The following is a 24,793-nucleotide window of genomic DNA, read 5'->3' as shown; positions in this document are numbered from 1 at the left end:
ACCTGTCTGAAAAGATACAGGATTGTTAGGGTAGGCGGGCTCATTTAAGAAGTGCACATTTTTAGTCCCATCGCTGTTGAGCTTTTTGGGAGACATGGACTTTTTAGCATTTAGTTTAGTCTTAAGATCTGCAATGGTGTATTTGTGATTTTTACACTTTTCAGTCAGGGCTAACTGCTCAGCTAGTAATTTATCTAGCTGTGTTTGAAGATCTTGAATCTTTGCCTCAGACATTTTTGCCTCTGCATTTTTAGAATGCACTTCTTCACATTTAACATCCATAAGCGAAGATAGAAATGTTGTTGACTTATCTAGCCGTTTATAACTTATGAAGTTTAAAGCCTCAATTATTTCACCATGTTTTGGTTTCCTTCTGTTTACTACCCACTGTTTCCCACCAAGTGACAATTTCATTGTCAATAGCGTCCATGTTAAGACCCTTTTTACTGAGTTTGTACAGTGTAGGCTCGACCTTTTCGGCCCACAATGTAAACAGGGCAGGATCATTATACATGTTCCAATTTATATTTGGGGAAGTTTCGTTCCCTGAAGCTTTGAATATTTATCTTTTCTGTTTGCTAGGTTTTGAATACCTTTTCTTCTCATTTAGTCTTTTTAAATGGCCATTTTAACGTTTGATTATTCTTTTGAACTCTTAATTTTAGTTTTATCCGATTAGATCAGGGAATCTATATCGCTCAGCGTTCCTTCTCCCAAGGCCGCACGGCACACTCCCGTCAGTTCCAATAACCAATTCAGAGGTAATTTGGCTAAATATCTGGGATCTGCCGTAATTCACACGTATACAATCGAAGACATATACATACATAGCCCCCTTGAATGCCACCTCAGGAACTTAATTCAATAATTTACTTTAGCACGTATCTAAAGTAACATTAAATTAGGACAGAGGTATTTAGACGTACCCAAATCTAGGTTGCAGCATTAGCTGATCCTAGACGGAAATTAACCCATCTCCTCATTCAAGTACACTTAAAATGGTATCGGATATTAGCCGTCGCTAATCTGACGCGAAAGATGTGGAAATATACGAATCCAATAATCTATGGAAAAAACAGTCTTTCAGAGTCATTCAGAATTAATTCAAACGTAACCATTTACAAATTTGGTATGCGAAACAGCTCCCATAGAGTGGAGAGGTAAAGTCTACTCGTTCTCTAAAGCTTTGAATATGAAAAGGTTTTTTGTTTCAGGATTAATGAGATGCGCGTTCGTGGTTTCTGACTTTCAAATTCATTGTGAATCACATTATAACCACATTCAGCATAGAGACACACGCGTTTAATTCAGTTCACACAGGATACATAGCCTAGAATACAACATCAACAGCCTTTACCTAAGTGTTCCAAATACACAAACAGTAAAGCAATCCTGTGTTTAAAGAATAAACTTAAAATTAGCCTATGTGCACATATAGTGGCACAAACAATTATAAAGTGTGTTCTAGGAGTGCATTACAATGTTTAAAGCACAACTCCAAATTTGAAAATACAAATTATTGCATTATTGCTTTTTAATCCCATCTGTGTTAAAGTGGAAGCTTTCAAATGCAATATAGAGTTTGTCAAGATTAGTTTAGGTTTAGTATAGAATATTATTCAATGTGGCTTTTTGTGCCCACCGGTGGGCCGGTCACACAAAGGGTTAAGCATTGAATGCAGCATGGCTTTAGCATTTAGCATTAGCTTTGTTTTTTAAGTAGCATTTAGCTTAGTCTCCTTTTGGAAGCAGCATGGACAATAACATTTAGCTTAGCCTTGAGATCCGATTTTAGCCTGTAAATAATATCATCCTGTTTTTCCAAATTTAGCTTTTTATAAACAATGCATCGATCTGCCTTTTTATTTATAAAATCACGTGTTCTCCGATTTCTCCGTTTACAAACTTAGATTTTTCTTTCTGTTGTTTGCCGATTCTCTTATTGTTGCTAGTTCGTTTCAACAAAGCCAATACCACAATGGCGACAAACATGCGGCTGATTTGAAACTTTTAGGCTGTTTTACAGCTCCTCATCAAGTAACGTTACACGAAAAACATTTGGAAGATGTTATTCCGATTTTAGGTTTCGTTTTTTTGTTGCTTAGGCAAACAAAGATATCTTTAATCTATTAACAAGGGTTTTCATTCTTCATCTGCGCTGCCGCTATATCACGTCCTCACGTATTTCAGTTCCGGACTAAACAAAGGGCTTTCCTACCCATAACAATGCAAACAACATTCTCAACACTTCTCAAAAGGGAAGAAAAAAATGACTTACCGCAGCGGCAGAAGAAAGTGAAGATGTTCAAACCTCGTTATGATTTTAAAATCCCCATATTTTGCTGGAAAAGACGTTGCTCGCGAATTCATCTGTTGCGATCACGTCCCGGGGGTCACCAATCTGTAAGTCCTGCTAATTCGATCCAAGGGCGGCATTCAAATTAGCAGTGAAGGTCTCAACGCGCGTTCCGTCTCTTCCAATGGCAAAGGGATTTTTAATTAAATATAATATATTTCGTCTTATGTATTAACTCGTTTCATCTGACTCCATAAAATGAACGTGTTTTTCAATGATATCTGTGCATCTTTAAATATACGTTAATGTTTGACTATTCCTTTTAACTCCAATGAAAATAAAGTCAAAGTCTGTTAGAATAATCAAATATAACAATTTATTATGTCAGGTAAATGTATTATAACAATTCCATAATCAATTGAAAGATAATCAATGCAAATCATCAAATGTTTTAGGATTAGAGAAATAGATGCAAATCCAACATGAACTACATGAGCTAAACCTCACGGGCTATCTGAAATACAGAAAAAGCCACGATCCCTTGCTACATTCCATTAAATAGCCAGAACTTCTTTTCAATGGTAATTTGCATTCAGGTTATACCTTATTTTGGGGGTGGGGGAGAAAGGCCATTTGTCCACCTTTCTTTGTGTGCCAGTTTCTCTAAACTTCTAAAAAACCTTATTACCTTTTGTTTTACTTATTTGGAATGAGACATTTGTACCACTCATTCCTGAGACATTTCAAATGATACCAAACATAATACTCAATGATAATCATTCACATCAAACCATACATATATTCTTATGTGAGTTTCAGGTGATCTGTATGAAGGGGAAGGAGTGGGTGATGAGGGGAAGAAATGTAGATTAGGATGATTCAGAGGTGAGACCTTTGTCTCCGGGGAAGAGGGGGGAAGCCAAATGTTAATTTGCCAAGGTCCTTTGTCTCAATAGACCATGTGGTCAGATATTGTCTCTTCAACAAGTTTTGTGGTCAGATATTTTCTCTTCAACAAGTTTTACGGTCTTACAAATTTATAGGTAATAGTGGCCCACAGCTGATCAGCAGAAGTATTTCAGTAAGAGTTAGCAGGAGACCTACACAATATAAAACTCAAAACTAAGTTTTTTGAACACCATCTTTTAAGCGGTTTGCGAATCCTGCAATAAACTGGCTTTACCTTCACATTATAGAGCACAGTGCCGTCTTCTCGACATGATGCTGTCCAGTGTCCACAGGAATCAGCTGCCGGTTTGAGGTTCAAGTTTTCCCTGGTGTCTGCGCGTGCGTGGGCGGCCAATATACTAATAATGTTTCGTCTTGACGTCACGACGAAACGGCTTATGACTCGTTTGAAAAACAATTCATTTAATTGACTCAGAGTCAACTCTTACTTTTGAAAGACAATAACTTAATATACGGTGCACTTTCAGATTTAAAACTTTGCAGGATGTTTTCATTCACTTAGAGCTATGTTACACACTACATGAAAGGTCATTTTCAAAAATCCATAATAGGGGCCCTTTATGGTCAATTTGTAAAGGAAGACTACACGCCTGCGCACATATATATTCAAACGCGCATACCTATAGACTAAACACGTAATACTCATGTGCAGGGCCGCATTAAGAGCTCACTGGGCCCCGGGGCTATGAGCTCTGCAGGGCCCCCCCACCACCACTTTAGGTCACCAACTACATGAGCTAAATGTTCTATCATTATACGAGTCATTTTATTCATCTATAGTATACTTCACAGTTAAGTTATATTACTTTTAATACGATTTTTTATCATATCAAAATTTTATGCCACTCAAATTTCATAATTCTTGTGACCAATTTCAATATCACAAAAAATAAAAGTAGCTTAAGAAAAGAATCTCAAGCTTACTGATGACAAGAGTCACAAATAACAATAGAACAAAGGCACATAAGAAATCGACCTACTTGAAAAACTTAAAGCACTGAATAATATTATAATATTATACTGTATAAAGTAATCAAATAAATAATACATAGTTTTCACTATAAATTCAACATTCATTATTAATTTTACAAAAGTGATTCAGTCAAGGGCAGTAACTTTATTTCTAATGTTTGATTAACATTATTGCACAAATGGCGACAGCAGCTTTATTAGCAGCTTCTGTCACTATAAGACCTCAGGGTCGGAACTCAAGTGCGCTGTGCAAAACCGTCTCAAGTTCACCATGGTCTCAAAACCAAAATGAATTCTCTCCCGCTGCTTACTGTGCCTGAGCAGTTTAAAATAATTTGTATCCAAACCACAATGTTTAAAAACGCGTTTAAATTATAAACTTGTATCATGATGGCGCAGGAAAATGTATTTCTACCGGATATATTATCGCCAGCCCTTTAGGCGAAAATAGAGTTTGATCAAACACAAAAAGCATCATACATCCATCAAGTTAATAATCAAACTTACCGAAAATTTGTGGGGTCGATGATGACGCATGTGTTTTAAGAATAGAATGAAGTGAAGAGTGGATGCGATTGATTGGTTGATGCTGCGTATATTCTAATAAGGCGCAGGCAGCCATCTATAGGCATACGTGCAGCAGCAAGTAGATCGTTCACAAGTTAAATATAGAATAAATGTATTTGTTATATCAAATTAAAACGTGACGTTTCAATTCACCATTCCTTGCTGCCCACGGGGGGTTGATTGACAGGCGAACTGGCCAATCATAACGCCGAATACGCAATTTTGTCCGACAACAAAGCTGGCAGTAGATTAACGTCGGTGGACTTGAACTTGAAAACGGTATTGTTTAAATGACAATATTTGAAAGTTGAGACTTTGTTTCATATCAACAGTAAGCTGCTCTGAACTCTCTCTCTCTCGTAGTCACTCGGTGTAACGTTAGTCTTTGCCCCGCGATGTATTTTTCACTGCGTGAGTGAGAACATGATGTGCGTGACTCGTGAGAGCCGCCTGGCTTGTCACACAGTAACTAAAAAAGGCGGGTCTTTGCGAACGGTCACTATAATATTAATGATAATGATTCCATGATAATGCATGGAATATACGGCAAAGCGCCACTAAATAACATGGCTAATTTGTGGGGGGCGTTGCGTGGTAAGGCTTTGGCAATCAGATGGCTAGTATCTACTCCACAGCCAATCAAGGGCCCCCTCCTTGCTCGGGCCCCGGGGCTTTAGCCCCGCCTAGCCCTATTGTTAATGCGGCCGTGCTCATGTGCACGACGTCAGCGTTTTCACAGGTTTGCGTTTTTAAAGCTTGTGCAGAAAAAAAAATATATTGCATTCTCGAGCTCTAAACACTGTTGTTGTGCGAATGAGCGGCCGGAGCACGTTAATAGGTTTCTGTTAGAACGGTGTCGTGTAAGTGGCTCCTAAGTTAATAACGAATGATCTTTGCAAAGGAAGTGAATCAATCAAAACTAACTTTAGCTGGACAATAACTTTATTCTAGAGCTGCTGCTGTAAAGCCAAAACAATCTCTGTTACTTTAATTTCCTATTATCACTGTAAAGCTGCTTTGAAACAGTCTATATTGTTAAAAGCACCATATAAATGAAGGTGACTTGACTTGACTTGTAACTCAGTCAGTAAACCAGTCATGCTTTCATTATAACTGACTAAAAGGTGCAGACTCAACAATAAAAACAGCTCTATGGTCAGTAGCATAGCGATGTATGAAGCAAAGCTCACAATGAAGCCACCTTCAAACCAAGCAGCTTTCGGTTGTTCCGTTGAATTTGTGTGTCCAACTTGAATCAGATACGCGGGGGAATCTTCCGTCCTGACACAGACACTTCCGTTCCGTCCCAATCACACAGATTCCTACTGAATGACTGGATTTTGCCTGTGAAATGACACCGTGTCCTAACCTGACAATATGCGACAAGATTCCTGACAGAAGAGCTTTGTGGGTGGAGTCTGTCTGCATTCGCAACCAAAACAGTCCAAAATCAGCCAATCAGAAGAGCTTGTGGGCGTAGTTTGTCTGCACTCACAACCAAATCGGTCCAAAATCAGCCAATCAGAAGAGCATGTGGGCGGAGTCTGTCTGCACTCGCAACCAAAACAGTCAAAAATAAGCCAATCAGAAGAGCTTGTGGGCGGAGTTTGTCTGCACTTGCAACCAAATCAGTCCAAAATCAGCCAATCAGAAGAGCTTATAGGCGGAGTCTGTCTGCACTTGCAACCAAATCAGTCAAAATCAGCCAATCAGAAGAGCTTGTGGGCGTAGTTTGTCTGCACTCACAACCAAATCAGTCCAAAATCAGCCAATCAGAAGAGCATGTGGGCGGAGTCTGTTTGCACTTGCAACCAAATCAGTCCAAAATCAGCCAATCAGATGAGCTTGTGGGCGGAGTCTGTCTGCACTCATAACCAAATTAGTCCAAAATCAGCCAATCAGAAGAGCTTGTGGGCGGAGTCTGTCTGCACACACAACCAACTCAGTCCAAAATCAGCCAATCAGAAGAGCATGTGGGCGGAGTCTGTCTGCACTCACAACCAAATCAGTCCAAAATCAGCCAATCAGAAGAGCATGTGGACAGAGTCTGTCTGCACTCGCAACCAAAACAGTCAAAAATCAGCCAATCAGAAGAGCTTGTGGGCGTAGTTTGTCTGCACTCGCAACCAAATCAGTCCAAAATCAGCCAATCAGAAGAGCTTGTGGGCGTAGTTTGTCTGCACTCACAACCAACTCAGTCCAAAATCAGCCAATCAGAAGAGCATGAGGGCGGAGTCTGTCTGCACTCACAACCAAATCGGTCCAAAATCAGCCAATCAGAAGAGCATGTGGGCAGAGTCTGTCTGCACTCGCAACCAAAACAGTCAAAAATAAGCCAATCAGAAGAGCTTATAGGCGGAGTTTGTCTGTACTTGCAACCAAATCAGTAAAAAATAAGCCATTCAGATGAGCTTGTGGGCGTAGTTTGTCTGCACTCACAACCAAATCAGTCCAAAATCAGCCAATCAGAAGAGCATGTGGGCGGAGTCTGTCTGCACTTGCAACCAAATCAGTCCAAAATCAGCCAATCAGAAGAGCTTATAGGCGGAGTCTGTCTGCACTCATAACCAAATTAGTCCAAAATCAGCCAATCAGAAGAGCTTGTGGGCGGAGTCTGTCTGCACACACAACCAACTCAGTCAAAAATCAGCCAATCAGAAGAGCATGTGGGCGGAGTCTGTCTGCACTCACAACCAAAACAGTCAAAAATCAGCCAATCAGAAGAGATTGTGGGCGTAGTTTGTCTGCACTCACAACCAAATCAGTCCAAAATCAGCCAATCAGAAGAGCATGTGGGCGGAGTCTGTCTGCACTCACAACCAAATCAGTCCAAAATCAGCCAATCAGAAGAGCATGTGGGCGGAGTCTGTCTGCACTCGCAACCAAAACAGTAAAAAATCAGCCAATCAGAAGAGCTTGTGGGCAGAGTTTGTCTGCACTTGCAACCAAATCAGTCCAAAATCAGCAAATCAGAAGAGCTTGTGGGCGGAGTCTGTCTGCACTCACAACCAAATTAGTCCAAAATTAGCCAATCAGAAGAGCTTGTGGGCGGAGTCTGTCTGCACTCGCAACCAAATTAGTCCAAAATCAGCCAATCAGAAGAGCTTGTGGACGGAGTCTGTCTGCACCCGCAACCAAATTAGTCCAAAATCAGCCAATCAGAAGAGCATGTGGGCGGAGTCTGTCTGCACACACAACCAACTCAGTCCAAAATCAGCCAATCAGAAGAGCTAGTGGGCGGAGTCTGTCTGCACTCACAACCAAATCAATCTAAAATCAGCCAATCAGAAGAGCATGTGGGCGGAGTCTGTCTGCACTCGCAACCAAAACAGTCAAAAATAAGCCAATCAGAAGAGCTTGTGGGCGGAGTTTGTCTGCACTTGCAACCAAATCAGTCCAAAATCAGCCAATCAGAAGAGCTTATAGGCGGAGTCTGTCTGCACTTGCAACCAAATCAGTCAAAAATAAGCCATTCAGATGAGCTTGTGGGCGTAGTTTGTCTGCACTCACAACCAAATCAGTCCAAAATCAGCCAATCAGAAGAGCATGTGGGCGGAGTCTGTCTGCACTTGCAACCAAATGAGTCCAAAATCAGCCAATCAGAAGAGCTTATAGGCGGAGTCTGTCTGCACTCATAACCAAATTAGTCCAAAATCAGCCAATCAGAAGAGCTTGTGGGCGGAGTCTGTCTGCACACACAACCAACTCAGTCCAAAATCAGCCAATCAGAAGAGCATGTGGGCGGAGTCTGTCTGCACTCGCAACCAAAACAGTCAAAAATCAGCCAATCAGAAGAGCTTGTGGGCGTAGTTTGTCTGCACTCACAACCAAATCAGTCCAAAATCAGCCAATCAGAAGAGCATGTGGGCGGAGTCTGTCTGCACTCGCAACCAAATCAGTCCAAAATCAGCCAATCAGAAGAGCATGTGGGCGGAGTCTGTCTGCACTCGCAACCAAAACAGTCAAAAATCAGCCAATCAGAAGAGCTTGTGGGCAGAGTTTGTCTGCACTTGCAACCAAATCAGTCCAAAATCAGCCAATCAGAAGAGCTTGTGGGCGTAGTTTGTCTGCACTCACAACCAACTCAGTCCAAAATCAGCCAATCAGAAGAGCATGTGGGCGGATTCTGTCTGCACTTGCAACCAAATCAGTCCAAAATCAGCCAATCAGAAGAGCTTGTGGGCGGAGTCTGTCTGCACTCACAACCAAATTAGTCCAAAATTAGCCAATCAGAAGAGCTTGTGGGCGGTGTCTGTCTGCACTCGCAACCAAATTAGTCCAAAATCAGCCAATCAGAAGAGCTTGTGGGCGGTGTCTGGCTGCACACACAACCAACTCAGTCCAAAATCAGCCAATCAGAAGAGCATGTGGGCGGAGTCTGTCTGCACTTGCAACCAATTCAGTCCAAAATCAGCCAATCAGAAGAGCTTGTGGGCGGAGTCTGTCTGCACTCATAACCAAATTAGTCCAAAATCAGCCAATCAGAAGAGCTTGTGGGCGGAGTCTGTCTGCAACCGCAACCAAATTAGTCCAAAATCAGCCAATCAGAAGAGCTTGTGGGCGGAGTCTGTCTGCACACACAACCAACTCAGTCCAAAATCAGCCAATCAGAATAGCTTGTGGGCGGAGTCTGTCTGCACTCACAACCAAATCAATCTAAAATCAGCCAATCAGAAGAGCTTGTGGGAAGAGCATGTATATATCATACATATTACGCCATTTTAACATTATTAAAAACACATACTGAGTGACTGAAACAGTCTTTGTCATAGAATACACTTGTTTGTTCAGAGTTTGAACATTCTTGTTTCCTTTTACTTATTTTCAGGATCTGAGGTAAATTGTGTTGTTTCAGTATGGTAAAAAAATGGACTGCATTTATATATCGCTTTCACAGACCCAATGGCCACCAAAGCGCTTTACATTTTGCCTCACATTCACCCATTCATACACCGACGGCGGTGTCAGCCATGCAAGGCGCCATCCAGCTCGTCGGGAGCAGCTGGGGTTAGGTGTCTTGCTCATGGACACCTCGACACTTGGTCAGGTGTACCTTCCTTCACCAACCTTCCGGTTTGTAGACAACCTACATGAACCACTGAGCCACTGCCGCCCACAGTATGGCTATAAAAGGCAAACAAAATAATATTCAAACTCACAATAAATACATAATTTTAACATTAAATAAAGCACATAATTAGTACCTGAGAATATCATTGTCATATTTTGCATGATGTTGTTTCAGCCGCGTTGTTGCAGGGATAGAAACCGTTAATAAAACTTTACAATAAGGTTCATTAGTTAACTACATTAGTTAGTTACCATGAACTAATAATGAACTGCACTTCTACAGCATTTATTAATATTTTTTCATGTTAATTTCAACATTTACTAATGCATTATTAAAATAAGAATTTGTATTAGTTTATATTAGTTAATGCATTAACTACAGTAACATAGTTAACAGTGAACAGCTGTTTTTATTAACTAACATTAACAAAGATTAACAAATACAGTAACAAATGTATTGCTCATTGTTAGTTCATGTTAGTTAATGCATTAACTAATGTTAAGGTTTATTAAACCTTATTGTAAAGAGTTTCTAAAATAGAATTGTCTCATATCGGACTAAACTCTGATTAACATGGAAAAGACGCCTTTGATTGCATGTTGCAGCATCACATCTGTTTAGCACACGGTGTTAAGGCATAATGTTTATCTGCCAACAGGTCAGCACCTCATCCTCTGCTCCAGTCCTGAGCGACAAACTGCGGTACCCGTCCTTCATGCGTGTGATTCCCAGTGACATCTACCAGGCTCAGGCGCTGGTCAAGCTCATGTCTCATTTCTCATGGAACTGGGTCGGTGTCGTGTATGGAGATGATGACTACGGGAGAGCGGCCTACCAAAGCTTCGTCCAACAGTCAGCTGGAACGATATGTGTTGACTTTGAGAAAGCGGTAACGCACTACTTGGACCACGTCGATGTGGAGAAGTACATCAAAGATGCTGCTAAGAGCATTAGAGAGTCTCGCGCCAAGGTGGTGCTGCTCATCCTGAAGCCACAGCTGGTGGAGAAGCTTTTCAAGGAGATGATTCAAACCAACACAAGCAGAGTCTGGATCGCGAGCGACGCCTGGTCTATTTACCGGCCCTTAACCAAGATGAATGACATAAACAAAGTGGGTAAAATCTTTGGCTTTTCCTTTACCATGGGAAACATACCAGGGTTTGAAGACTACTTGAGAAACCTCAGGCCGATGCCAGGAGCAAGAAATGCCTTCATAGAAGAGTACAAGCAGCTGAGACTGAACTGCTCGCTTTGGCCCAGGAACTGCTCCACAGATGACGTGCTGTACGCTGTGTACCTGAGAGAGGCCTACATGGAGAGGCTGGCCATATATGCTATAGCACACGGGCTCAGGACACTGCTGGACTGCAACGACACCGCCTGCTCCGGAGACAACAACTTCCCTCCCTGGAAGGTGAGATCTCTCAAGCCCACGGCGCTTTGAACTTACAATAGGAGGAGAACACTTCACTGTGAGGTTCAGCTGGTAACCATGACGGTTATTAGGTTAATGCTCATTGTTAACTCATAAAGCATATTAAATTGCACTAATTGAAAAAGAATACAGTGCTTGCAATATAATGCATTGTATTTTCAGGGCTTGCATTTTTATTTATTTATTTAATAAAAAAAAAAAAAAAAGATTATGCAACACTTTATAGACCAAACAAGCATACTTGAAACTTTGATATTGTCAAAGCTTAAAAATGTATGTTTCTCTAAAATAATTTTAGGGTCTGAAATTCAACATGGTTTTATATTGAACTCTTTCCCCACCAGTGTTTTTTATTTTTAAAAAGCACACGTTTCTGCTTGTTCTTCGCCTGTGTTTTGGTCAGGAGATTCAGTACTCTTAGAAGATGCGTAATGGGGCAATAGTAGATGGAGATCGGTACTCTACTGCAATCCCTGCCGTTCCCGGATGTGCAACGTTGAACTTTCTGTCGAATTTGAACCACTGATTTGGTGGAAGTGAATTTGTAAAGTAAAATAAAATGGACTGAATATTGCCTGTCGAATATTATTGTAATTTTTAAACAGACTGAATATTTTGGAAGTTAAGTCTGGATGGCGAATGTGGATTATTGAATTTTAAATAATGAAAATGTGTGTGAAATGTTTTGAATTGAAATATTCACAGCTTAAATATACAACCATGTTGAATTTCAGACCCTAAAATGCAAGCCCTGAAAATACAGTGCATTAAAATGCAAGAACTGTTAAAGCAATAGTTGTTTTTTTTTCAATTAGTGCAATTCAACAAGCTTTTTTATTTCAAATACATTTGTCATTAATTTACTTCCATAGTCATGTGATCATTAACCAACATCAGAATACCGTGTACATGCCAATATGGTAGCTGAAATAAAGGTTGGGAACCACTCACCTAAATTAAGAAATCCTGTTTATTGTTCATAGATAATGAATTTAACCTTACTGTAAAGTGTTACCAAGATCAAACACCATATTCTCCAGTGTTTTAACAAGCATGAACAACAGTGTGATGAATTGTTTAATCTCAAGAACACTTGTACTCTTTGACAGCTATTGGAAAGCATGCACAGTGTGAATTTCACGCTCGATGGCACTAGATATTTCTTTGACGAAAACGGTGACTTTGTGGATGGTTACGACCTCATAATGTGGAAGGAAAAAGATGATGAACGAATTATTGAAATTGTGGGGAAATTCCTCTTGAAAAAAGGAGACGTGGAGATCTTCAGTGAATTCCAGTCGTTAAATGACAGCGTGAGTTGAGCTGTCTCTACTTTTGCTATTCTCTCCACCACCACAAGAAAACAGCCATCACTGACATGTGTCTCTCTCGTCCTCCAGCTACCCTTGGCCAGGTGCTCAAACTCTTGCACACCTGGCACTGCGAAGAACCAGTCCAAGATCCCCTGCTGCTACAACTGCGTTGAATGTTCTGAAGGAAAATATACTGATGGATACGGTAAATCAGGATTCATTCACAGAATTCACTAGGAAATTTTTCATACAGAGTATCTGACTACAAATAGCAGAACAAAGCAACACTGGAACTGTCTTCAGATTGTATTATTATTATGATTATTATTGAAATGATTGAGCATAGTTAAGCCAAACCCATCAGTCAAAACAAAAACTTGTGACAAAATATGTAGTACTGTAATACTTCCAATATACCATACAATACAATACAATAATAGAGAAAAAAGCTTATTAGGGCTGATAGCGAGCTACAGTCAAACCAACATTTATTCAGACTCCTTCAACATTTCTCACATTATCACAGTTTCTTCCCTATAGTTTAGAAAATGGTAATAAAATATGACAAGAACTCAGAGTTATCAGATCAGTTGATATTTGACTGGTTTTGTCCGTCCTTCTGTTAGACTCTCACACATGAATTATGTTGAATATCTGTCAGCTGTTAAATTTAACTACACAATTAGATAATACCAGTTTAGCTCAACCAGTGACCAAGTAATGCTTCATGTTGTTCAGTGTGTGTGTAAAAAGAGCATTAGCAATTACAGAAAACACACTTCAGCAAAACATGATCAGCTCAAAATGGAGGAATCATTTTTGGTCCCAAATTTGTATAAATGTTACTGGTAGTCACTGTATGAAGAATATTTGGGAATAATATGTCACAGTTTACTTTATTTTGCTCTCCTCACTTACAAAAATGAACTATAGTGTCCTGCACACACTATAATTTTTTTTAAATAAAAATTATATCTGATGTCTGAATCATTTTTGGTTTGACTGTATATTGTGCTTTCCTAGTTCAAATTTGATGACAAAATAAGTGCGTTTTCCTTTTCAGATTTCCCCGAATGCCTGAAATGTCCTGAAGGAAAATGGTCTACTACGGGAGCAAGTGAATGCGAGTATTTCCAGGAGATTTATCTGGTTTGGAACGACAGTTATCCCATAGCTCTGTTAGCGGCGACAGCGATAGGCTTGATTCTAGTGTTCACCTCCTTCATCATTTTCAATGTGCACAGAAACACCACAGTCATCAGAAAGGCTGACAACACGATGTCTTGTTTCATGTTCCTGGGGCTGACGGTCAGCTTCGCCAGCGTAGTCATGTTTATCGGCCGGCCGAACGAGCACCAGTGCAGGGCTCAGCAAGCCTTGTACGGCCTCGGGTTCACCCTCTGCGTTTCCTGCATCCTGGTTAAAGCCTACCGCACTTTCCTGGCTTTCCTGGCCTTTGATCCGGACAAGCAGCACCAGCTTAAAAAGCTCTACAAGCCTGTTATCAATTTGGTCCTGCTTACCGGTGCTCAAGGAATCATCCTGTTGTTCTGGATGACTCTGGGAAAGTCTCCTCGACCAGATATAAAGTGGCCTGAGAGTGGCCTAAAACAATATGTTGTCTGCGACGAGGGCTCCATCATAGGTTTTGTCGTGATGCATGGTTACATAGCTCTATTGGCCTTCATTTGTTTCTTTGTTGCATTCAAGGGTAGAAAAGTGCCACATGATTTCAACGAGACTGGCGTCATCATCTTCAGCATATTGATTCATCTGTTTGTCTGGCTTTGCTTTATTCCCATTTATATTGAAAGAAACAAGACCGAACAGCGGCACATTGTTCAGGCCTCGGCCATCCTGGCATCCAACTATGGCATAATCTTTTGTCATTTTATCCCAAAGTGCTACATAGTCCTGTGGGAGCTGTCGGAGAACTCGAGGGTATCGATCATGGGGAGGTTGGCTAGACGCATTAAAGAGGACACAGCCACTGCGGACATTACCGTACTACATGAAGCGGGCCGGATTACTCCAGGCGTCATCAGCCCTGGTGTAGCACCATCGGTGATCGAGATCAGTTGCATTACTAAAGATGTTTTCAGTACTCTCAAGACTGAGGATGTTTTTAATATGGATAGAGGCGGTATAGATCCTACAGTTTCCCGCCATTTCAGGGTGACGCAAAGACACACTACGAAATAAAAATAAAAGTGTTGTCTTGTATTCTTCTAGCAATTCCATCAACAAACAAACACTTCCTTGGCCAGAACAGTGAATCTTTCAGACTTTCTTAAATAATCTGGATTTTTCCTGCAAAAATGCTTTTTTTACTTAGTATTTTTATCTAAAAATTCTTAAATAAAGATGTCTTTAAATGCCATAAGATATTATGTCTTGTTTTGTGGGAATATAAATCAAAAGTAAGAGAGTTTTTGCTTAAAACAAGCAAAATTATCTGCCAATGGGGTAAGCAAAATAATCTTGTTTAAGATTAGATATTTGGACTGGAAACAAGACAAGTAAGAAAAGCATTTTTTGCAGTGATATACATTGTACATATATCAATACTGCATGTAACCTATGATGAAAGTTGCTAAAATGATGATTTGATGAATTTTGCTGTATGTTTTTATATATTTAACTAAACAGGGAGTCTGCATTTACGTATTAATGTACTAAATTAAATGGTGAAGTGTGTAATCCTAAAAATAACGAACCAAACCGTTGCTACATCTGACCCATGGGACAGAAATTACACACCTCTTTCTGTACTGTTTCTTTTTGCATATTGTATATGTAAAACTGTACATTTAATAAACTATAAAAACTGATTTGAGCTTTGGACTTTAATGCCATTATCATAGTCTACCACTGCTTGTGATTCTTGTGGATCATTTTGCCCTGTTAAAATCCTGGCCTTTGCCAGCAGATTGCAGACAACACTGGCATAAATCCAGGGAGGATTTAAGTCAGAAGTAAACATCTATAAATACTGCAACCTCAAGCCACACTGAACTTAATTCATCTGCTGGTTGTTGTTCAATTTCACAGAAACGAAATTGATACAGTCATTTAAACAGTTTTTTTTTATGAAAACTGTTTCCACTGTAGAAAAAACGTAAGTCACTGAAGATTTTTACTATATATCTTGATTCTAACGCTTATATGATGTTAATTCAATCAGAATTAGCAAGTGGTAAAAAGAAAAGAAGAAAAGGTAACCAGCAGGGTATCTGATTAGTGAGATGAGCTTATAGTCTTAAGCATGCGCTTTATTCCTGTAGCGTGATCATGTGTGTGTGTGTGTGTGTGTGTGTGGGAAAGACTGGAAGCTTCAATCCTGTTCTTCAATTCTGGGCTCTCTATGGCATACAAAACCAACTGGCCAGCGGTAATAAGTAGAGAAAGACAGGGATTGTGGACAGCGGCAGTAAAGGACAACGGGACACAATTGGTATGGTACGTAAACAAGAACCAAGTTGAGGTTTTCTGACAAACCACTTTCAAATCTGCAGTCAATCAAAAGAAAAGCAACAGGATTCTCCCATCAACATGGGGTGCTCTCCATCTAAAGGTCAACTCTTCAGCAAAAAAGCTTTGCTGTCTGGATCACCGGAAAGCCAGAAAACTGCTGACCTGCCCTCTGATGGGGCACAACTGCAAATCAAAGCAGAGATAAACACTGCTTCAGAAGCTCTAGAGATACAAGAAAATGAAAAACACATTCAAGGTAAGAGATCCTCAGTCGATGATGTAGTTTGTGATGCCACTGTGACAGTCGAAGAAGATGCTTCTGAGAAGATGCTAGATGTGGTCTGCTCTCAGGATGAACAGAGTGCACAAGAGGGCCTCTTAGAAAACCAGAAAGAAGGAATAGAGGAGATACGGACAAAAGATAAGCAAGGAAAGCGGAGGAGGCAGAGGAAACAGAGACTGAGAAAAAATTCCTATGCGCAGTCAAAGGCAGAGTTCATACTGAAAGCCCACCAGGCAGCCTATGCGTACCTGAACCCCAGCATTTCCAAATACGAGTCTCTTTTAGGGCTCGTGAGCCAGGCAGCTCAGACCCATCTCTCCGTACAGACCGCAGTAGCTGCAGCAGTTGTGCACTACGAAGAGATCAACCAGGCTTTGGAGGAAATGGCCGCTGAAGGCGAGCAGCTGCTGAGGGAACATGGACACAACATGAAGTGGCCTGCTTTACTTAAAGACTATCCACCTACGACCAAACCAAGCAACGACCTGAACGAGCTTCCCTCCGAACTGCTGCAGCACATGCTCCTTCACTCCACAGTTCAGATGATCTCAGTGGGAGACTCTGTGAAGTGCCTGGGTGACGCAGCCTTACAGGAGCTAGCTGACTACGTTGGGTCCCTGTCTGAGGTCTTAGGAGAGAAGCTGCTGGCTAAGCATGCGGCCGAGGAGCGCCTGAAGCAGGTTCTGTCCCGTGTGGAAGCTGCTGCCCTTAGGAAGCCCGGCCCAGAGGACTCTGCGCTGCATAGTGAGGACAGCGGCATAGGGGCGGACAACGAGTGCCAGAACGGCTTCCGTCGGAATAGAGGGAGCTCGGGATCAGGAGCAAACGCTGGAATAACATCTGTCTTTACCACCGGCTGCTGTCCAGATCAGCAGCTCCTTAACGCCAATGAGGAAGGCACAGATAATGATGATGATGATGATGAAGATGAGGATGATGAGGATGCAGAACTTGATGATGACGTCAGTGAAAAAGATGAGCTGGGGAGGTTGACCGACAAGACAAGGCGAACAGTGAGTGGTTATTCTGAAGCAAACTCCAGCTTTCCCCCAGTTCAGGGTGGCGTTCAAAACCAAGATCAAGTCAAGACCAGTAACTTGAAAAGGAAAATCAGACGGCCAAAAACCGCAGACAATAGCTTTCAGATGAAACTAAAACACCGCCATTTAAGACGGCCAAAGCGCTCGCAATCCGCAGAGTGCTTGTGTAGCAAAGCGGAAGAATCAGATCCTAATGAGGAACAAGGTAACCCGAGGAACATGCACTGGAGGAGAAAAAATAATCTCCCAGAAGATCATGGAGGCCGTGTACGGACAAAGATGGGAAGAGGTTCATCTGTAGGACAGTGCTCAGCAAGGTCCTACGGCCTCCAGTATGGCAGCAAAGGGCCTTTCAGGGCAGTAAAATCTAGCTCTCCTCCAAAGTTTACTCCAGAACCACCTGGGCGACATGCTGTCAAGAGGCTCATTAATACGTTTAGCCAAGGGGTGGAGGATAATTCAAGACAAAGTCCTGTAGACCAAAGACCGGTGAGAGTTAGGGGCAACAAGAAATGCTCTCTCCCACTGTTGCAGACCAGCAGAGAAGCACTTACCACCAGTAGGAACATCAAGAGTAGCATCCGTTCGCTTGAGCCCAGACCGGCTGACAAACCTGAGCATCTGGATATAGACAGCCTCCCGCCTCCACCCCCAGAAATGCTCATGGACAACACATTTGAAAGCAGTGTAGGGTTTCCCAATGAGGACCGGGCTCGTGATTCACAGTGCAGAGGGCAGCGACTCCGCACTTTAACACAAAGAGAGACTGCCCCCCCCAACAGGGCTACAATGCAGAGAGCAACTACTCAGCCACTGAGGCAAGATGCTTTGCAGGGATCCTGCATTGAACAGGAATACAATGCAGGTTTGCGAGGTTCTGCTCCTCATCAAGGATGCAAGATCCACAATGAGGGTGAGACTGCAACTATGCACTCGAAAGGTTTCCCCCCAACGACTCCCCCTGTCTCAAGGACACGGCTTCCACCCTCCTGTCCCACTCTGCACCACCCAGTGCCAAGCCCTCCATCCACGGCCTGCCCCCCTACTAGGAAGTGGACTCCATCAAACACCTCCAGTGTTTCTGGCTCTCAAGCATATTTTGAAGCCCGGGCTGTGTTCTCTCAGGAGAACCCGCCACTCCCTTACACATGGACACCTTCAAGTACATCTACGTTGCCTCGGCCTTGGGGTGAACCGGCCAGACCTCGCCTTCAAACCTCTTTCATGGGACGCCGTCCGTCAGGTCATAGGTCATCCCACAGTGAGCCGCCACAGTCATTGCCCGATGCCAAACAGCAACAGGGTCCGGGTAGTGACGACACACCTTCGACCAGTAGTGAGGGGTGAGTACCTTCCAGCCTCATTCCTTGTGATCCAATATGTAGCAAATCTATGACACAACAAAGGTCTGAATACAAAAAGACAAAACAGGTAGAACATGACTGAGCCTGTTGAATCAGATTTTGCCAATCTTTATAACCAGGGCTGAGATTCACTGGGGAGACTCTAGTTGGGAAGATGTTTACTTTTATCTTTTTTTTTTATTACTTTAAATTACTTTTTTGATGTATTTAAATATAAAAGTTCATGTTTCCTCCAAAGATTGTTTCATTGTGCATCAAGACAGGCATATGAAAGGTCAATAAACAACATTTATGAATTGTGTGTGGCACAAACTCTTCTTCGTTCAAGAGTATCTCTGCTTGGCGATAATTACCTATTTAATTATGGCCAAATTAAAGATACATTCCTTCGGTTTCATAGACATGGCTTAAGCTAGTCCAAAACTAAAATGAAAGTTTGAGCTGTCTAAACTGAAAGCAACTTGTTTTTCCACCACACGCCACTTCCAGCAGTACACTCAATATATAAATGTTGCGGTACCAGCCCTAGACCCACAACGGTTCGTAACACACTGATAAATCTTAAAATATATCACTGCCAATGTTTTGTCTCAAGATGCACATCAGTAATGTTTTTTATCTAAGGCATGTTTATAAAAGCTTCTTAAATGCCCAAACTGAACTAAGGCCTAATCTGTGAAACCATTGTGTAAGAAACTGCATATGTACATGCAGAATTTAACAGGTGACACAAACCTTTTGAAAACATTTATCTTCAGGATAAAGTAGAAAAGGTGTTTAGTGCTTTGAATATAAACAATTATTAAACACATTTAAAGATGAATCCAGTTTTAAGGGAAAGGGGAGTTAATGTGCATTATAAAATTAAAATAATTTGGATAATGCTTCTAGAATACATAATAATATTATTGAATAATATTTGTTTGAGGATGTTAGCATAGACATTGGTGTTTAAACATGTATGTATTATAATATAAGAATTCTCAGAAATAATTTAAACTGCTTGTCAAAAATAGTTTGAAGAAAAATGTAAAGAGTATTAATGAATTGATCTCCCCTCCTTCTCTCAACCTGCTTCATCACATGAGGTTATGATACTGCTTTTACTCAATGAAGCGCACAATCCTGGAAATTAAGAAGCACAACGTTTTTGTTTTAAAACTGAGATCACGATTCTGAATAGACAACTAAACAAAATAGGATATAATTTACTAGAGGTTCTGGCAAAATGTTAACTGCTGCAGTCTGTTTAAAAATAAAATTAATGAATTCAAATGCATTTTTTTAATCACTTTGTATAAATGATTCAATGATTCACTTCTCTTGTTTCAGTACTGGATAAATCAGTGATTTTAAAAATCTATTGAATGAATGATTCAATGACAAAAACATTTTTTTTTAACAGTCACTTATCGCCACCTACTGGTGTAACAATATAATTGAAAGAATCTTTATTTGAAGCGTCAAGTTACTTTCAAAAAGTACTATTTTAAGATTTGCTCTATTATAATCACCACCGTAGTCATCAGTGTTTATATCTGAACCATAAACTTTTACTGTGATCATTTGAATTACTGTGATCATTTGAATTATTGTAAGAAATATTGATACAGTTGAAAAGGCTGTTTGTGAAGCTGTTTCATGTCTATAGGCTAACTGCTCTCTTTGGGTCAGTGCCAACACACATCTGAATGTTCGCCGTGATCGTACTTTTCAAAGCTTTATTAGACGAATCATTGTCGTTTAGGAATAAGATCGAAGATAAGAAGGTGTTTGATCTTTTAATGATTAATCGTGCAGCTCTACTGTGTGTCTCATAACAGAAACAGTCTCTTTCCAGGCAACAAATCATTATTAGACAGAGTTTGCATTAAATCTGATTAAACCTGGATAATTTCAGATAGCCTATGTAAATGCGGATTTATCCATATTAACTCTATTAAAGTAACGATTTCGGCTAAAATCTCAGTTTATCCCACTTAATTTACCTGAAGTGATTTGCTTTGATTCATGTTCATCGGCTGCAACCTGCAGATATTATGGCCAATCACAAAAGTCGATTGCGCAACCAAATGTATAATACATCGACTGCTGCATTTATTTTATATTTTTTACTTCGCTATGGTTTTGTGCTGAATTGGTATCACTTTCATAGGTTATTAAGTGAATAAAATATAGAAATCCTTTAATTTCCTTAAAACAATCTAACCAGTTTGAACCGGAACGCCACCCCCATTGTTTATAGCCAGTATCTCAGAGAACAAACCCTCTCATCTCCCTCCCTCATTTTCTTCTCTTTCTCCCGATTTCTTGTTGAACAAGTTTGACCCAGAATGAAAGAACTTGTTTGTAATTGTACAGATTCCTACTGTCCTGCCATTACAACTAATGTCATCACCCCAGTCCTGCCTGCAATGCAAGCAAAGAATTTGCTGTAACCATGTGATAAATCAAATCTTTCGTTTCAAAAAAAAAAAAAAAAAAAAAAAAAAAAAAATACCTTTATACAGTGTTATTCACAGTGATTTCTGGTTTTCTATGATCATTAAATAGTCATTCTGAATCAAATGCATTTATTTATTGAACATTGGTGTCTTTTATCATTTTACAGCACCAGAGGCTTTTCTTTGTCTGACACCCTCAATATTTCAAAGGTCTCTGAGACATAAAAAAGAAATGATCTTGCATCACGTAAACTTTTTAACTTCATTGAGATGAGATGTCAATAAAGGGGAAACCCTGCAGAAAACCAGAAGAACTGGGAAACTCTTATGGTTGCACATTCTTCTGGCCAGCGTGAAACACACACACTGAGATGAGTGAGATGACACGATAAAGACAGTAGCTGGGGAAGTTCATAAAGAAAGTGTAAAGCACTTCTCACATGTTTCTCTGAGTGTTACATGACTGAAGCAGAGGGTTGGAGAGCTGGTAATCTGATCAGAGTTAATCTCAGCATAATCCCTGTAGAAGAGCATCTCCTGACTCACCTGTCCTGATGGCCTCATTCACCATCTGTCTATACACAAATCAGCATTCATACATTCACCATCTGTGTGTCTACACCCCTAAAAGCTCATATTAATGCGTATAAGCTAAGCAAAGGTGTCCTTTTAAGGGTTCTGTCGCAGTGTCGAGGGATGTGCCCTTAAACACAGGATTTCTGCACTTACAAGATCTTAAAGTATTCAAACTTCCCATTTCAAGGCTGTTTATAAGATGTGTAAGCGTTCAGAAAAGTGAGCTTGTTTTCTGGAGTTGTCCTATAGATGTTTCTGTGTGTGTGTGTGTGTTTTCTCCCAGGACGCTGAGAGCGGATCTGGACACACACAGCCGGTTGGACATCACACACCAGCTGGACTAGGCCTTTTCTCTCTACGCAGATCTGGGACATTTCAGGAAACATTTCCTAATAAACATCAACACCACGATGCTTAAAAGCGCTTAAAAGTGTAAAAATAACACTCTGTGTATATTACTCTGTTAATCTCTTATTTAAGTGTGTTTACCTCTCTGTTTGTAGCCTGATCTTTCTATCGGTTTTGATACGTAACACAAAGGAAAGCGTCTTATATTTCTTATATTCTGTAATACGGCTCCTATCATACTCTCTCCTCATTTATCAGGAGCTGTTATTGTGACTTACTACTTAGAAATAACTAATCCTATCATTTCACACAGTGTGTCTCGTTCCTAAACTCTTACGATTATTTTGTGGTAATTTGTGATCACAGTCCATAAGCGTGGAAGACGGTGAGGCCTTCAGATTTCTGCATGATCTTCTGTTGAAATGTGATGTGATCTTCACAATAAAGGTGTTGTAAAAACACACACACCAGTAACCATCATTATTATCTGTGAGCAGCTTTACACTCGTTCTCCATCGCCCCTGTGGTGTTTTATATGTGAGTTTAGTGTCAGGCTCTAAGACACGCACTCTGACCGACACAAGAAACTCAACAGCGCCTCCTGTGTGTGTGTGTGTGTGTGTGTGTGTGTGTGTGTGTGTGTGTGTGTGTCTAAGTGAAGAGGAAATATATTTAAAATTGTGCTTTTTTGGACATATTTAATATATTTAAATTATACTATACTAAGTCCGTATTAAATGTATTATTTTGAAACAACTTGAAAGTATATTAAGTTTATTTCAAGATATGCTTAAGATCAATTTTAAGCTATTTGCAGTATATTTTAATGTTAAATTGTGCTAAAATGGAACCGTTTAGTGCATTTAAGTGTATTTTTTTTACCGTTCATTTAAAATATACGTTCATATTTCTAAAACTACAGTTAGAATATATTTAAAGCTTCATTTTAATGTACGTCAAGATCATTACACTAATAGTTTATTATAAAGCTGTTTTATTCGGAAATCAAAATGGTATATTAAAAGTGCAAAAATACTTCAATATAATTGTTTAGACATGCATACTCTTTGAAATCAAGAAAACTTTAATATACTATCTTGTTGTGTACATTGCAAAATAAATACATAAGAGTACATTAACCCTCTGGGGTCCTTCATTTCAGAGTCACACTCAGGACCTTCGGGTCCAAATGGTCCGGAAGGGTGAGATTCATATATATTAAAAAAATCATCTTTTTTTTTTTTTTTTTTTTTTTTACTTTTTTTTTATAATATTTTTTCTTTTTTGGTGTTTTGAGATAATTTTATGATTTATAATTAATATTTATGCAATAATTATGACCCATTTTTCCCCCATTGAATATAATAGATTATTTTTATTTTTTTAAAGCTGTATTTCATTTTAGAGTCAAGCCTAGGCCTCATGAAAGCAATTTTTGAAATGAGATGGATGCCATCTGGTGGACAAACTGAGCATTTTAAAAATTCAAAACACATATGTAATCTGAATTTATTAGTGTTTACGTGTATAAAAGTGTGTTTGTGTGTGTGGCTGTGTCTGTTTTGCACTCTTGATGTTTTATAGATTCACCCCTTCACTGTTGTGTGCTTTTTTTCTGGATCGTGGCTGATTTGTAGATTGTAAGCACAAAAAAACTCTGTATTTTCACATTTTTGCCAATTTCCCATTTATTTCCTATGCGGGTCCATTTGGACCCGAAGGTCCTGAGTGTGACTATTTTTTTAACAACCACTTAGACTATTCAAATCCTGTCCCCAATTTATTTGGGTGTTCATATAGCAAGTACCAACAAAGTCACCAAATTTCGGACCATTCCGAGGAAGCTATGATTTTTAAAAATGTATTTAAATGCTTCGGGTCCATTTGGACCGAAGGACCCCAGAGGGTTAAAAAAGTACAGCAGCAAATATAATCTCTTGAAGAAAATACATAACAAAGATCAGTGAAATGCTATGGCAGAGCTTTATTTATACATTTTTTGTAGAACATTTCAGTTATACCTGTATTACTGAAAAGTACACTATGAATATTACATCACTTAATAAATAAGCATCACAATGCAATTTTCTGGGGGAAAAAAAGTTATAAAAGTTAGTGAATAATGCATTATTTACAAACTTAAGCCTGCAAATTTCTGAACCAAAGAAACAGAAGAGTGTAAATGTCACATCTTCATCTTCAAGTGGACGATCATTTCTTGTGGTTCAGACTAGTGCTTGAAGACTGCTTTATCACAGGATCTGTGAAAGGGAAGAAGAATTTATATAGAATTAACCGATGATTAACATTTTTGTATCCATGTTTGAATATATGGATTATAATTTGCATAGATATGCATTAAAATTTCATTGACTTCTCAGTTTACCTTTAAAAGCTTTGTCTATATCCTCCTCAAGCTGGACATTAGAGTCCACTTTATCCTCTCGTCTGTCGCCGCTATACAGCGCTCTGAGTTACTCTGAACATGAGATTAGAAGAAGCCCGACACCACTGACGGTCAGCAGAGTTCAGTCAAACTCACTGATAGAGTTATCATCAGTAATAAAGCAGCCTGTGAGTATTAGAGGGCATGTTGTATAGTGATAAATGTGGTTTATTTAAACCTAGGGTATTTCCCATG

General features: G+C 39.9%; 2 protein-coding genes across 2 annotated transcripts in view; both read left to right on the top strand.

Annotated features, from left to right (window-relative positions):
• Positions 1-14,963, top strand: part of LOC130091951 (G-protein coupled receptor family C group 6 member A) — a 29,154-nt gene extending 14,191 nt beyond the window's left edge. The window contains exons 3-6 of the mRNA XM_056260112.1: positions 10,534-11,289; positions 12,420-12,623; positions 12,711-12,828; positions 13,687-14,963. Coding sequence (XP_056116087.1) covers positions 10,534-11,289; positions 12,420-12,623; positions 12,711-12,828; positions 13,687-14,825 — 2,217 coding nt within the window. The 3' untranslated portion in view covers positions 14,826-14,963. The remainder of the gene's footprint in view (positions 1-10,533; positions 11,290-12,419; positions 12,624-12,710; positions 12,829-13,686) is intronic.
• Positions 14,964-15,739: 776 nt separating this feature from the next.
• Positions 15,740-22,254, top strand: pcare2 (photoreceptor cilium actin regulator 2). Its single transcript, XM_056260111.1, has 2 exons — positions 15,740-18,763; positions 22,088-22,254. Exons 1-2 carry the CDS (start codon positions 16,176-16,178, stop codon positions 22,146-22,148), a joined length of 2,649 nt encoding a protein of 882 aa, XP_056116086.1. The 5' UTR covers positions 15,740-16,175; the 3' UTR covers positions 22,149-22,254.
• Positions 22,255-24,793: the final 2,539 nt, after the last annotated feature.

Source organism: Rhinichthys klamathensis, unplaced genomic scaffold, assembly GCF_029890125.1.
Source record: "Rhinichthys klamathensis goyatoka isolate OS25496 unplaced genomic scaffold, OSU_Roscu_1.1 h1tg000173l_1, whole genome shotgun sequence".
NCBI classification, from domain to species: Eukaryota; Metazoa; Chordata; class Actinopteri; order Cypriniformes; family Leuciscidae; genus Rhinichthys; species Rhinichthys klamathensis.
This window is presented reverse-complemented; position numbering and strand designations above follow the sequence as displayed.

What these genes read in the sequence shown, in the direction of transcription:
- pcare2 (XM_056260111.1), top strand. Translation starts at nt 16,176, where the DNA reads ATGGGGTGCTCTCCATCTAAAGGTCAACTCTTCAGCAAAAAAGCTTTG. An exon ending in CCTTCGACCAGTAGTGAGGG is followed by an intron (nt 18,764 to 22,087) that starts GTGAGTACCTTC and finishes GTTTTCTCCCAG; the next exon opens with GACGCTGAGAGCGGATCTGG.